Source organism: Nelusetta ayraudi, unplaced genomic scaffold (genome assembly GCF_046127955.1).
Source record: "Nelusetta ayraudi isolate G7.1 ecotype Tasmania unplaced genomic scaffold, CSIRO-AGI_Nayr_v1 ptg000059l, whole genome shotgun sequence".
Classification (NCBI taxonomy): Eukaryota; Metazoa; Chordata; class Actinopteri; order Tetraodontiformes; family Monacanthidae; genus Nelusetta; species Nelusetta ayraudi.
Window position 1 is genome coordinate 3845104 of NW_027466109.1, and position 15146 is coordinate 3860249.

The following is a 15146-nucleotide window of genomic DNA, read 5'->3' on the forward strand; positions in this document are numbered from 1 at the left end:
CTTCTCCTTCTCTTCTACCTCCTCCTCTTCCTCCACCTTCTCTTCTTCCTCCTCCTCCTCTTCCTCCTCCCCCTCCTCTTCCTCTTTCTTCTCCTCCTCCTCTTCCTCTTCTTCCTCTTCCTCCTACTCCTCTTCCTCTTTCTTCTCCTCCTCCTCTTCCCCTTCCTTCTCCTCCTCGTCCTTGTCCTCCTCTTCTCCTCCTCCTCCTCCCATTCCTCTTCCTCTTCCTCCTTCTTCTCCTCCTCCTCTTCCCCTTCCTCTTCCTACTCCTACTCCTCCTCCTCGTCCTTGTCCTCCTCTTCCCCTTTCTCCTCCTCCTCCTTTTCCTCCTCCTCCTCCCCCTCCTCTTCTTCTTCCTCCTCTTCCTCTTTCCTCTCCTCCTCCTCCTCCTCCTCCTCCTCCTCCTCCTCCTCCGTTGCCCACGGCTCCAGGCCTGTGACTTACTTGTTGCACTACACCTTTAAATGGAATTGTACTTTTTTAAAATCATATCTGATCATATCAGCGTGGACGTGCACAACCCCCCCCCCTCCCCCCCCCCCCCCCCCCCCCAACACACACACACACACCTCTTGATTTGCATGTGCTCTCTGCCAGTAATTTATTCCTGTCATGATTAAACACGAAAGGAGAAAACCACAGGCCGATGTCGGTGAGAGTGCAACAGTTTGTGTTTTCATTGATAGGCTTTGACACGTCTGTGTCCCAGGTTCGCAGCTGCGGGAAGGCTGAGAAATGACATCAGAGAATCAAAGGTCCCATTTTAGGCCAAGTCAGTGAACTGGCCATAAATGATCAAAGTTGACATTTTTTCTTTCTTTTTGCCCATCAAAAGAATGAGACCCCTGTGATGTCACAAAGGGCACTCACATTTGTTTAAAGGACGATATGAATAGAGGGCTAACTAAAACAACTGAATGTGTTTTTTATGATAAAGACATTTTTTTTGGCAATAATTATTGTTCAAGGTAAGTCTGGGAGGTCAAAAAAATAAATAATCTGTAAATTGACAGAATAATGGGATTTTTAAAGACTCACTCACAGTTGCTGCTGTTCTGTGCTCTGAGAGAAAACTAAGAAAGAGCTGCGTGTTTTTGTCTGTATACAAGAATATATTGGACACTTTTTCTTTTTTTTTTTAAAAGTGGACAAAGTGCCATCCCACAATCACATTGAGTGTTTCGGGAAAACAAATGCATGAATAGATGAGAGTGTAGCCAAGGTGATGCACAGTTGCTGTTGTTGTGTTGTTGTTTTTCCCAGTGTGCTTTGTTGGGATAGAAACATGGCTCCTCTTGCTGGTTCTCTCTGGAAATGACCAGCCAGCCCTTTGACCCTCACTCAGCTCAAGTTTATATTGATGCTCACAATTTAAATTAAATTAAAATGGTAAATGAGGCGCTAAATGCTGAGGAACTAAGCGAGCGCACTTTATTAGATGTCTTAAAGATTCAGTTTTGCAATAATTGGCTGTAATTAATTTAGCACACCCGTGGGAAGTGGTGAAGTGATGCTGTTTCCTTACTTCTCCACCAGAGGGCGTTAGAGGCTTTGCAGCTAAGTCTCATCTTGGTCAAGTTAAAATACATTTCGGTCAATAATTTTCTTGTTTTTGTTTTTCGGTGAAAATGTTTTTGTTTGATTTTTATTTTCCTTGTGTGACTGAATGAGTCAGAATTGACATCACTCATGACTTGTTTGATCACACAAGCTGAAGTTGTTGAATTTAACAAGCCGAAACGAACAAGTTGGACAAATGCACACATTAAACCTAACTGTTCAAAAAGTCCCGAGGTGTGTATTCTGAAGCGAAATATAACGGCCACATGGAGCACAGTTAATATTTAATGCACGTTCACACAAAAGTACACTAAGCAAATAGATAGATAGATAGATAGATAGATAGATAGAGAGACTTTATTGATCCCATTAGGATGACTCCCTCAGGGAAATTAACACTTCCAGCAGCAGTAGTACACACAGATTAAAATAAATATCAGCACACAGATAAGTAAAATAAAAATAAAAATAAAAAATAGCATATATACATTATACACATGTTTTTTTTGTTTTGTTTGTTTTTTTTTTTTTAATCTAGTTTGATGTAGAAACCGGAACTGCGGAAGTATGTTTACCCAGAGAGCCTGCTGCGCTCGAGGGCATCACGATGCACGAACTGTTGCTTTTAAAACAGGCAAGTACAAGTTCTGTTGTACAAGTTCTGTTGCACTTAGAAACATATATGTATATTCATTTCATTTTAGATGACTGTATTTGCGCTAATCGGTCTGACAGTAAAATAAGATGCACATTAATGTATTTTTAATCCGATGAATGATTGATTGATTGATTGATTGATTGATTGATTGATTCCTAGCTTTTAATGTGACATTTGAATGTTTCCCTTGCGTTTAGTTCACTCTGTGAAGCAACTTGAGTCTTCACTGTAGACAATTCAAAGTTTCAAAAAATATCAATAATATTTGAACCAATGTACAATAAAAGGCCTCGTTCGGGAGATAAGGTCGTTCTCACGTGCACTATTTGTTTAGAAGTTCTGTTGATGATTGAATGATTTATAGAAAATGTATTTTATTCCAAAGTATTCCAAACATCTAAAACACTCAAACGCCTCATTTGTTTGTTGGTCTGTTTGTTTTGATTCAGTTTTTTTCTCCATGTGGTTAAAGTTCTCTCTACCGCTGGTGTGTTCGCGTATGTGTGGATGTGTGTGTTTGTGTGTAAATGGAAACCAGTCTGGGGGCAGTGTGGTCACGTGATCTGCCATGGTAACCGCTGACAGTGTTCGGTTCCGCAGCAGCAGCAGCAGCAGCAGCTCCAGCACCGACCAGCCCCAAACTCTCAGCTGCATCTCAGCTGCTTCCCCAGAAAGTGTTTGGCCGTCCAGAGGAGACCAAGTGGAATCCAAAAAGCCTGGCTGACAGCCATGAGTCACCTCAACTCAGGGTAGGAGAACTTTGATGTCATGTCTTTAGAACTTGTGTTGATCTGCTGGATGTTCTTCTTTCAGACTGTAATTTGCAGACACTTGTAATGTGAATCAGAGTGAGTCTACTAAAATTTGGCTCAAACTTTTCTTCCAGTGGTATTATTCCCACTAAAATTTAAGGACGCTGTTGATAAAAGTTCTTTAAACAGATTTTTTTCTACCACCTCTCAAAGGTAAAAAAGAATTGTTAGTCGAGTTGATTTGAACCGTGAAAAGCTTCTTGTTATGGTCCACATGCAAGTGTGAAGGTGCAACACAGACAAATGAGCCAGTTACACAGAGAGGAGTTGCATGAGTGCCATCCAGCACCTGCCCAGGATCCCGTACTTACACCGTTAATGAGGACGATGACAAACAAACACAGTGTCGAAGTACCAAACCACTGAACTGTAACCGAGAGCTGTGAGTCACTCCTACGAACGGCACTGAGAAAAGGCATCATTGAGTGTTGCTGTTATTCATTTAAGCATTTATTTAATTATTTTTGGTTTCATGATGACAGTTCTGTTGGGCGATGCTAATTTAGTTAATACCTGTTTCATTTGCGCAGGCTGATTTCGACCTACAACAGTCTGACTGACAGACACCTGGCCGGGTACTTCAGCACCACTCGGATCCGGAGGCACCTGCAGAGAGCAGGACTGGTACGTCAGCAGCACAGCGGCCTCAGTCAGACCTCATCTGGTATCAATCACGTTGCTCCATGACGATGCTTGTCTTAAAGTCAAGGACTTCAGACGGGCATGGTGCTCCTGGTTTTGCAGTAATGTTTTTTGCTAGTCTTTTTTGTGTGCGTGTATTTTCAAAGAGTAAGTTGCGTGAGACGGAGACACCAGTCAGCCTTGTTGTTGTCGTTGTTGTAATTGTCACTGTCAGATCACCCGCAGCGGACGCATTGTTCCCGACAAGGAGTACAAATACAAGCTGGTCCAGAGGAGCCACCAGAGACAGGCCCGGGAATGCCTGGCCCAGGCCATTTTCCAAAAGGTGCTGGAGATGGAGGTGGGACGATGACGTCATCCTACCACCGACTTACCCCACCCACCCCCCACAGCCCCCGCTTGCATAATGAATGATGGTAATTTGTCCCGTACCCCTCCCTCCTGCACAGCGCGTCCATCAGATGGAGATCAAAAGGAGACTGGAGGAGTTTACAAGGAGGGAAAGAGTGCAAAGGATCAAGGTACATCATTGATATTCACCGCCACCCTGCTTTGCATTGTAATGACTCATGTCCCTTTAAAAAAAAAAAAAAAAAAAATCATCATCCACATCAGTTTGTTTTTTTTTTTTTTAGTCTCACAACCTCAGTCTGGGATCCCAACACCTTGAGGTTTGCTTGAACTTGGTTTCTTCCCTTCTGTTGCCTTGCTTCGGTGTCACAGAAGATATTCTCCAAAATATTATGAAATTGCAGCAAAACTGACCAATGACCTTTTTCATGACTCACTATCTGATAATTGCTTTATTACAAATGTAAATGTAAATATCACGTACATCTTGGACCCTGGGAAAAGTTTTGTGTCTTGACCTCTGACCTCTGACTGACACGGTGAGGTTTGAAGGGATTCTGTGCGGCACTAACGTCCGCGCACGCTCTCGTCTAAAAGGTGGAGCGCTCTCAGCGGTACGTGGAGGGCGTGACCCGCATCCTGTCACCACGCCCACCCATGGGTGCAAGGCGGATCCAGAAGCAGCACTCTGGACCAGAGGGGGAGAACTCTGAATCCTCCGAGTCTGTGAGTCCAAACCAGCAGGCCCCACCCCCTCCAAGGTCCAAGATCGCGGCCCATTCGTTTCAATGAAGAGTTTCTCACCCAGCGCAGACGCCAAAAAAGTTTTTGACTTCCGCATTAATGGGCCTATAGAGCTTACGCATTAGTGTCACTTCCCATCATGTCTCTGTAACTCACATGATCTGTTTGGCCAATCAGAGCGATTCTGAAGAACGTCACTTACAGACACGTCAGGACGCAGCAGCAGCGTGTAGGACATTGTGATGTCATGCTGGCAATAAACTCTTATATGATTATCTAATTTGACTAAAATACCATAACTGAAAAATCTACAAAACAAAGGTTTGCTAAGAATCGCTTCTTTCAGGTCACAGTTGTCCTGTGAGCCATTTTAAAGATGTTTATTTTTGTATTGTGGTCTATTTGCAAACGACATATAGAGAATAGAAATACATAAAAGTCAAAAAGTACTTCAGTTTTTCAACATGTGACCTTAAAATTGTGATTAATTGGTAGAATATATAAATCATGTAAATTATTTTTTTTTGTCCTTTGACATTTTGCCCTGAAATACAGTAATTGATTATTCCAGCCATTTTAAAAACAGAGATGTTAATCAGACCTTTTGTTTGATAAATATTGATAAGGTTTTGTTGCGGCTCGCTTACTTGTTCATCAGTGAAATAGCTGATATTTAATCGAAGGACAGTAACTCGGGAGGCTGGTCCACTACCCAAATGGTTGGTGGTTTGAATCAGTCAGTCTGTGTAGCTGTGGCTACATACTGTAGTTCACCACTACCAGTGTGAATGAATGATGGTGATTTTCATTAGAGTTGCTGCTTGTTTTCTGGCGACCACCGTCCATGTAACCATGAACTGCTTCAAGTCTTTATCGGGATACCCAGGTGTATTTCAAAAAAGCCAAACAAAACATCAAATATCACGATTTATAAGTGGATATGGAACTGAATGCGGCAGAGGATAAAGAATTAGCAGTGGCTTCAATCAAACCCAACGCCATGCAGTTGCAGCTACCAAACAAAGTGGCCGTGAGTGCTGATCTCTTGCGCTCGTCTTCTTCAGACTGGCACTTCAGTTTAAAGAGAGCCTCCACGTGTGCAAATACTGCTGTTTCAGCGGGGAATAAGTGGGATAAGCAGCGTGTTATCTCTGAAAGGCAGAGAGTCACCGGAGCCAATGCCAGAATAAAGAGAGCCGCTAATCCTGTTTACCCTGAGAAATCTCTTCTGCTCGGTTCAAAAAAACTCCAAACTCAGCCGGCAGAGGCTTGAAAATACCGACGTACGACAGTTTTATTTTAACCTATAAAGGAATAATAACACCATGTAGACAAGTCTGAAAAATCTAATTTAGTGACATACTGAAGCGGCGGTATTTCATTGGAAAATCCAAAAGGCGTCGACGTTGATGTAGCAGTGTTAGCGGTCGTATTTAAAGGATCGGCGTCTGTCTGCCTCCCAGGGTCGGCGGATTTAATGTCACTTTCCTCAGCAGTTGGGGAAAGCCAGCGAACATTAGGCCAAAGTTCCATAGATTACATCCGTTTCCCTCTGTGTGATGGTGCAGCTGTTTGTTAGAAATGGAGCTGCAGCAGCGTGTAAGAGTGGTGAGCAACTTCCCTGAAAAGGACAAACCCACTCTACCAACTGAGCCACAGCTGCCCACAAAATGATAAAATAAAAATAAAAGTTCTTCAGTAAGTTGTTCAAACTGCTTTGCAACTTAAACAGGCTTTGCAAGGAAATCCACATTAAATCAATCAGTACATCAAACGCTTTGCCTTCAATCTAATGACCTGATTGCTACTGATGGAGCAGATCAGTGACTAAACTGTGCGTCTCATGTAGTCGGGCTCGTCTCGGCCCAACACGGCGCCGGGGAAGATGCAGAGGCCGGTGCGCCTGAAGCCCATCGGCAGCAACAGCACCACGGCTTCGCTCAGACACAGCTCCCCCTACAGGCCCCCCGAGTCCTCCAACGAGAACGAGCCGCCGTTCAACTGCACTGTAAGGCCGCTCCGTCATTTCAGCACCCGCTCCTCTAAATGATTTATTTTTCCGGTTGAATCCCACCGACTGCTGAGTCTGGAACCTGCTCTCTCTCTCTCTCTCTCTCTCTCTCTCACTCTCCCCTCAGGTGCAGCGCCGCAGGCGTTTGAACCAAGCAGACGCTTTCCATGGCGTCTCCCCCTACTGCCTCCCCGTCATCAACAACTTTGTCACACCAGTGCCACCGGCCAAGAAGAGAAAGGAGCCAGGGTTAAAGGTCAACCCCAGCTACACGCTCAGAGGTCGCAGGCTTCGGCCCAACACCTCCTTCAGCGGCGCCGACATCAGCGAGGTCAGTCACTCCTGCAGATTAACCCTCTGGAAATTCATTTTGCTGCAAACACTGATTCAAGATTCAAGGTCTTTTATGGTCAACATGCATTATAATAAACATAATGAAATGTGATCTAGAATATAGAAGATAAAAAAACTACTTTTTATTGACAGAAATGAAATGAAATAGTTACATTGTAATAATTACTGGGAAAGTTTGAATTTCTAAAACCCAAGCTACTTTAATTTTGAATGCATCGTTCGTTAGCAATAGTTCCGAAAGTATTTTACTAACTTTCACCTTTATTGGGCAAATTTGTACAATCAAGGAATTTGACTCGGCGTATCTTGAGCAGCAATTGAGAAAACAAATCATTGAAAGAAAGAGATTCCAGAAAGAAAAACAAAAAACAAACTTTACCACAAAGTTCAAACAGAAGTTCCTTTCTGGTGGCAGCGATCCGAGAGAAGCAGCAGAAAACCAGACGACGGCACAGAAAACCCAAACCTGAGGCACCTTGTCTTTCTTCTCCAATCCAGGACTCCCCGCTGACGAGGAGCTCCGTGCACCAGAGCAGAGTGTCCGTAAACATGGTGTACTTTGGCAAAAGTGTGCGTCTCTCCCCGGAGCTGAACCGCATGAGGGACGAGGTCAGAGTGTTCCAGCAGCACTGCGGCGGCGAGAACCTGTGCGTTTACCGGGGGATGCTGCACGAGGGAGGTCAGTGGCTGGAGACCCCCCACTCTTTCTGTTGAACCTGAGTTGCAAGCTGCTTATTGAAGCATCTCTGCTTCTCACCTGCCCGTCCCCCACTCCAACTGCCCTCCAGAGACCTTCCGCTTCATCTCGAGGCGACACCGCGGCTTCCCGTTCAGCCTGACCTTCTTCCTGAACGGGCTGCAGGTGGAGCGGCTGAGCTCCTGCTGCGAGTTCAAACACAGGAAGGGCTCCAGGCTCGGCGGCAAGAGGGGTCACTTTGGCTTCTCTAGCGTGGAGGGGGCGTCTCCCTGCTACAAGTAAGACCACGGCCATCAGCAAGATTGGGTTTAGATCGGGTTCCAAATAAATACAGGGCCAGAACTGCAGATACCCATACTTTTTAATTAGGGTGAATATATCATCAAATTGCTAAATCTGATCGTGTTTTTGTGATTTTTTTTTTTCACTGTGAGTTACTAATTAGTTATAAAACCCAGGACAGAATCTGGGCATTATAAGTCAATGGAAAATGCTTGTCCTCACCATCCAGTGCCTTTCACACCTTTGAAGCAGAAGTCTTTGTAAAGAGCTGATTGTGTGCCCACCATTCTTTTTTTCTTTTTTCTTTTTTGCTTGGAATTATTGTCACAATCATTTCATTTGATGGGGTAAAACAAAAAAATCAAAAAACATTTTATTCCAGCCTAATTCTAACCTAACCCTGTAGTAATTTAAACATAGTTATCAATGTGTACAGATGCAATCTTTGGATGCAAATCTTAAGTATTGATGTCATGACACTAATATCGATCAAAACCAATATCGACTTTAGTATCGATATATATATATTTGGATCAATACGTCCACCACTAAGAGTGCTAGTCAATATAGTATTCTCTACAGTTCTGTGTGACTTTAACAATGTTGGATCACAGAACAGGCTCTTCGTTTCAGGTGCATCATCGCTCTGGGCCTGGACAAGAAGCCCACTCCTCCACCCAAGAGAGTCAGAGAGGACAAACAACGAGAAGAGCCGGCCGTCAGTCTGACAGGTTCCTCCAAGACAAAGTCAAGGACGACAGGAGAGGTCGAGGACCGCCGGTCTGGCGGTGAAAGCAGGCGGCCTCAGGTCAAAGAGGCAGCAGAGCAGAAGGACCGAGTCAGAGACGGTCAGCAGAGCATCTTCACCTTTGATAGAAATTAATATCCTGTGTCATCACCGCAGTTTGAGTTCAGCCCACACGACTGGTGGACGTTTCACAGCGACTCTGTGTGTAGTGTTCCACACAGTCTTCTGTTCTGTCTTTAGAATATGAGGAAGATTTTGAAGCGGATGACGAAGGCCCTGCGGACGATGCCGAGGCTAAAGAGGTGAAGTCCCCTTCACCGTGCGACGAAACTCAGAGGCAGGTGAACGCAAGAGGCGCCTCTGACACTGAGGACGATGAGGGAGACGGTGGGTGCACTCTCCACCTATAATCCAATTGATCATTTCTATTGGCCTGATAGTAATCCCCCCCAAAATTAAGAAAAGTCCATAGTTGTTCGCCCCACTTTTGAGAAAGTGTGTGCTTTGTTTTGTTCTGTGGAAGTTATGCATTAATTCATTATGGAGGGCTACTTCACAGGAAATTATGCTACCTATACATTTGGTTATTATGTTATGAGCTAAAGTAATAAAAGCATTTTCCCATTTAAATGCTTTGTCCTTTTTGTCAGAAGACATCAAGTCTCACTCCAGCTCCAAATCAAGATCCAGATCCAGCTCTAAATCAAGATCCAGATCCAGGTCCAGGTCCAGGTCCAGGTCCAGGTCCAGGTCCAGGTCCAGGTCCAGGTCCAGGTCCAGGTCCAGGTCAGGGTCCAGGTCAAGGTCAAGCTCATCATGCTGTGAGCAAACAGAGAATGACGGTGAAACTGGTAAAGAGTCCAGAGAGGAGAAGACGGAGGAGAAACTAGAAGCAGAAGCTGTTGATATACATAAACCAGAGGAAGCTGCTGAGGCCGGGTCTGCCGCGGCAAAAGACTCAGACGTCCATAACAGTGCAGGGGAAAGCACGGAGATAGACATAACTGACTGCAGCGTCCCCTCGGGGAAGGAGAACAAACAGAGTGATGAACCCTCAGGGGACGACCAGGCTGGGAAAGTTGAGGGCAAAGAGGAGGAGGAACAGGAGAGGGGTGAGTGTTGACCAGCAACAAGTGTTGTGAGAACATAAATCCGTGTTGGTGTGAAGTTTTTACACTGTCAGGACCACTTCATGTGAGTCAAAATGACAACGATTGCTTGATCGATACTGTTTGACGAGTTTGGGATATTAAGAATAGACATTTCAAGAAATCAAACAGTGGAAAAGGTTTTTTCTTTTTGTTTGCGATTCTCCCTTTTCTTTTGCCTTTTCTTTTGCATGTGTGGTGTTTTATTCTCATCCCAAATTTAATACTATCTGCATTTTTGTGTTGGACAAAATGGTAAATGTGAAGGGGCCATATTATGCAGTCAGCGAACAGCCCAAATGACAAAAAAAAAACATGCTTTGATTACCTTTTTGAGTCTGATTTAAAACAGGCTTGTACCGTGTGTCAGCATTTTGTTTCCATTTCATGTTGTGATCTGTGTGATGTTTGTACGCATGCTGATGTTTTATGCATGCAAATTATTAGCTTGTCATGTTGTGTTACTCTGTTGCTCTTGGAAAGATTAAAGTTTTATTTAATTTCTGTTATGGCTGTGCAGTTTCTCATTGGCTCAATTTTTCACTACATTGCAGATCACTACAAGCAGATAGATTTGCACTTGTTTAAGTCTTTGCTGAATGTATTTGTGTTTTCCATCCCAAGCCAAATCTGTGCAGGAGAAGCTGGCCGAGGCCATACTGAAGCAACCGCAGTGCGGCTCTGAACCCGAGCTGAGTGACACCAGCACCGAGGAGGAGGAGTCTCGCCGGAAAAGTCCCCTACAGGCCAACAATGGTATCATATGTTTGTCCAAAGTAATCAAAAAGCTATGAAAGAAATCTTCTGCAGTGTATCACAACCAGTCTTGAATTATCCTTGCAGATTTAGTTCCGGAGACACCAGAAAAATCCATGGAGCAGCATCAGAATGTCATCGAAGAGACAAAACATGAAGACGAAGAGAAGTTGCAAGAAAAGAAACCAAAGGAACAGGAAGAGAATTCACTGCAGAAGCTTGGTGATGGCAATCTGGACGAGGAAGCTGCAACAGCTGAGAAGTCCGAGACAGAAGAAAACACGGTGGTGGCCATCGAAAAACAGGAGGACGCAGAAGACACAAGTCTGCAGCCAGTCTGTGTGGACAAAGTGGATGACAAGACGTCAGAGATTTCAGCAGGTCCAGTAGCTACACCTGCTGCATCTCCTGAAGGGGAAAAGTCTGACCCTGAGACAGCTGAGAATGGACGAGAGGCAAAGAGCATCGAGGAGGATGAAACATCAGAATCCCGTCCAAATACGGGAGTTGATGAGACTGTCGTGCCAGGTGATGCTGAGGCAGCAGCGACAGCAGTGGGCGAGACTTTGCAGATGAAAGCAGAGCCCTCAGAAGGGCAAGAGGCCCTCGACCTTGAGGAGGCACCTGCAGACGAGGAGGAGGGGAGGCAGAAGGGAGAGAGTGAAGACGGAGCGGCCGCAGAGAATCTGGGAGAACTGACAGCAGCAGCGGCAGACATAACAAATGAACACAAGATGGAAATAAGTGAGAACAATGATGGTGATTTAATTAAGGAGGAGGTGGAGGTGGTGGCAGAAGAAAATACCCAAGAAAAGAAAGGCGAGGAAGATGAAAAGAACAGAAAATCACTAGAAACAGATGAGGAGATGGAGAAAAAATCTGAAGAGCTTATCCGGGAGCAAGACAATCCAATAAAATCTCAGGAAATAACAGACACGAAAGTGGAGGATAAGGAGGAAGTGGCGGAAAATGAGGAAGATGTATCGGAGTTGAATGTGGGTGACTCGGCGACGGAGGACAGAGCCGGCGACCCAACTGAGAAACCCAGTAGCCAGCACGATGAAGATGCAGGTGCAGGAAAGGCACAGGAATCAGGAAATACTGAGAAAGATGAGGACGGTGAATGCACCACAGCTGAAGACAAGACAGACATGGAAAAAGGAGGGACAGCAAACGAGGACGAGGGAGCTGATGAAGAACAGCTTGACGAGGTGGAGCAAGAGGAGAAAGACGAAGAGCAAACTGAAGTTGAAAGTGATAAAGTGGCCGCGGATGAGACGGCAGGAGGAGAAGCGGAAAAAATTGCAGAAGCGTCGAATCATGGTGTGGAGAACATTGAGGAGAAGAGTGAAGTTGTGAACACAGCCAGTGAGGTGGCTGCAGAGACCCCGACCAATGCAGCGGAAGCTCCAGCGGAAAAGAAAGACCCCGAAATAGGAGGCGGCAGTCAGAGTGCGGACGTTGATGTTGAAAACGGAGAGATTTCTGTCAGAGCGCACAACCAAACGCATGACGATCAAGGGGAGGCTCCCGCTAGTGCAGAAGGGGAGGTGAACAGAGCAGGAAATACAGAAGATGAGGTCCAGGCCGAGGAACCAGATCCAGTGGAGGCCCCAGAGAGACAAGGAACGACGGGAGATGGCGCTGACAAGCGTGGCGGGGAGGAGGCTGAGCCGCCTTCCCTCGCCGATGTTCTGGAAACTCTGGCAACGGAAGAAGACAAGAGTGACGGAAAACAAGAGGGGTCCGTTGTAAACAAGCTGGAGGTGGAGAAACCTGGTGGTGAAATAAAGGAAGAAGACAGGAATCATGAGGGAGAAGCAAAACAGGACGAAAATGGTAACGTCTCTGAGCCTGGTAGTGAAAAGCAGAACTCAGACTCAATCAAACAGGGCAATGATGTTGAAAGTAACGCCACAGGGTTGAGAGCCTCAGAGGATCCACCACCTGGAGGTACTGGCTCAGATGAAGAACCAGGTAAATTCAAAGAACCCTCGGAGCTGCATGAGGCCGACAAAGACCTTGACACCGACACCGCTGCAACTGACCTCCCAACCTCTAAAGGAGAAACCGAAGAAGTGGAAGAGGTGAGCAAGACGTCAGAGGAAGGAGCGAGTGTTCTGGTCAAACCTCAAGCTCAGACTTCACCGCCAAAAGATGAGCGTGTCGCCGCAGTCATTGTGGCAAACGAGGACAATGTCGATCTGGTCTCCAACTGGGTCAACACGCATCAAGTGTCGCGGTTCTTCGAGACGTTTGTGGAACCTCTGGATGACCTCAAGGAACCAGATGCTCAAGAGTCCCATGTTACCCCGTCTGGAGAGAGATCAGCGAGTCCGGTCAAGAGAGTCTCGAGTCCTGAGCAGGGTGGGCCAAGAAAGGCAACCACAGAGGAGTCCGTTGAGTTAGGCCTTGAAAGGAGTCGCTCCAAAGACGGTGAACAAGGTGAGAGTGACCCTGTGGAGGACCTACCGCAAGTGCAAGATGAACAACAGAAAGCTGATGTAATGCCAGAAGGAGATAAAGAAGGACAACAAAATGGACAAGAGCTTGTTGAAGACCTGCTGCAAGCGCAAGAAGAGCCCGTAAAAGCTGACGAAATGCCAAAAGCAGATAATGACAAGGCACCAACTGACAAGAACCTTGTTGAAGATCTGCTGCAGATGCAAGAAGAATTAGATGAAGCTGATTTAATGCCAGAAGCACATAAAGAGGGCCAGACAAATGCGAGAGACATTGTTGAAAAGCTGGAGGAGCAAGAAGAACCACAGAAAGCAGATATATTGCCTGAAGCAGATAATGACGGGGCAGGAACTGAAAAAAACCTTGCTGGAGATCCACTTCAAACTCAAGAAGAACCAGAGAAAGCTGACGTGGCTCAAGAAGGAGACAAGGACATGATGCCAGAGGAGCCCTGTGGGAGCAGGATGTCTCAACAAGAACACACTGACACTTCCAAAACTGAAGTGGAGAGCATTGCAGGTACTCAGAGATCAGTAACCAGCAGCACAGCTGAGAGTGTCTCCCGGCTGCAGACAGGGCAGAAAATAACGGAAAGCTCCGTTGACCTCAGTGCAAAGCAAAGAGCAGTTGAGCTCCCAGATCCCGGACTGGCGCCCGGAACAGAGGAGCACCAAGAATGCTTGTCTAGTTCAGAAAACCTCCTGGAAACGAAGCAAAGTGCACTGAAAGATTTCCAAGATATTTTTAAACCAAGTGAAGGCGTGACGGAGATAAGTGACCTGACGGCAGGTAGAAACCATGAGGAGACCCACCAGGACCCCCGGGACCAGACTCAAACCAAACCGCCAGGTGAAGGCATCGTCAGACGAGATGTTCGGCTGATTGAAGACATCCAGCGCACTCTCAGCAAGGACCGGCTCAGTCCTTTCACAGTGGACGGAACTCTGTTGGATCAAAACTCGTATCCTATGCTGAGTGCCGTGAGAACCGAGAGCAAACACTAGAGCTGCAGCGCTGCTTTGTTTGGACAGAATAGCAGCAGGGGAAAAGTACAGTAGGTGTGTTTAATATAAAGTGGTTTCCACAGAGATTAAACAACTTGATGATTGTTTTCAGACTCCTCATAATAATCAGTGACTTCTTGGGTTGTTTTGGACAGATGCAGCTTTGTTTGTGTGTTTATGTGATAACGGTTTCTTAAAGCTACACAATCAAGTTTCCCAATTTTGAAATTAGAGTTTCTAAAACCCTTTCTACAATCCACTCACTTGTAAACAGGTAGAATTTCACTCCTGCCATTGACCTAGAGTCGCAGCTGGCTCAGTGCCAGGGTCATCACGCTAGTGTGCCCTGAAGGCCAAGTGTAGGACTCTGGTTGCCTGCTCAGCACCCTCTTCACGCAACTAGTCCAAGTGTGTCTGTAAGAGGCACCAAGGAGGCCAAAGATGTTGTCAAATCAGGCTAGAAGGAGAAGAAGTGAAATTAGGTGAGTAGGGGACAGTGGGGGAGTGTTCTCGTGAGAAGGTACTGGGCAGGCAATCAGAATTGTCTCATCCAATCTCAGGCAATTAACTTTAAACGATCTTTGTCCTTCCGTCACCAAAGAGAAGCTACACTGTGGCTTATCATCTGTATCTCCTCCTGTTGTGTACAGCACAAAGGCGCGGCCGGATAACTTGTGTTACCTGTAAGCAGACACTCTTCCACTCACACGACCACTGACTGAATTATTTATCGACCCTGAACTCCTGCACCTGAGTTGGAACAACTTTGTAGGGACTACTCAACGTAACGTCCTGTGCTTGAATGTGATTATTTGTGTTTGGGGAAAACTAAGATGTTTACACATGCTAATACTCTTATTATTCGGCAGCTAAATAGATTAATATAATTTATTAACTATCTAGTTAAACAAATAGC

General features: G+C 45.6%; 1 protein-coding gene across 3 annotated transcripts; it reads left to right on the forward strand.

Annotated features, from left to right (window-relative positions):
• The first annotated feature begins 2708 nt into the window (after positions 1-2708).
• Positions 2709-15109, forward strand: erich3 (glutamate-rich 3). 3 transcript variants are annotated; one of them, XM_076039609.1, is made up of 14 exons: positions 2709-2967; positions 3561-3654; positions 3887-4012; positions 4122-4193; positions 4621-4749; positions 6617-6775; positions 6906-7109; positions 7631-7811; positions 7921-8107; positions 8745-8959; positions 9100-9246; positions 9510-9971; positions 10632-10763; positions 10851-15109. In XM_076039609.1, exons 1-14 carry the CDS (start codon positions 2948-2950, stop codon positions 14228-14230), a joined length of 5508 nt encoding a protein of 1835 aa, XP_075895724.1. In that variant the 5' UTR covers positions 2709-2947; the 3' UTR covers positions 14231-15109. The 3 variants fall into 3 exon arrangements, with proteins under 3 accessions (XP_075895724.1, XP_075895725.1, XP_075895726.1); XM_076039610.1 differs by having other exon boundaries at positions 9513-9971; XM_076039611.1 differs by having other exon boundaries at positions 3887-3997.
• The last annotated feature ends 37 nt before the right edge of the window (positions 15110-15146 follow it).

Coding starts and splice junctions, on each gene's coding strand:
- erich3 (XM_076039609.1), top strand. CDS start 2,948: ATGAGTCACCTCAACTCAGG. Junction 4,750..6,616: donor ACTCTGAATCCTCCGAGTCT/GTGAGTCCAAAC, acceptor CGTCTCATGTAG/TCGGGCTCGTCTCGGCCCAA. Junction 7,812..7,920: donor GGGGATGCTGCACGAGGGAG/GTCAGTGGCTGG, acceptor ACTGCCCTCCAG/AGACCTTCCGCTTCATCTCG.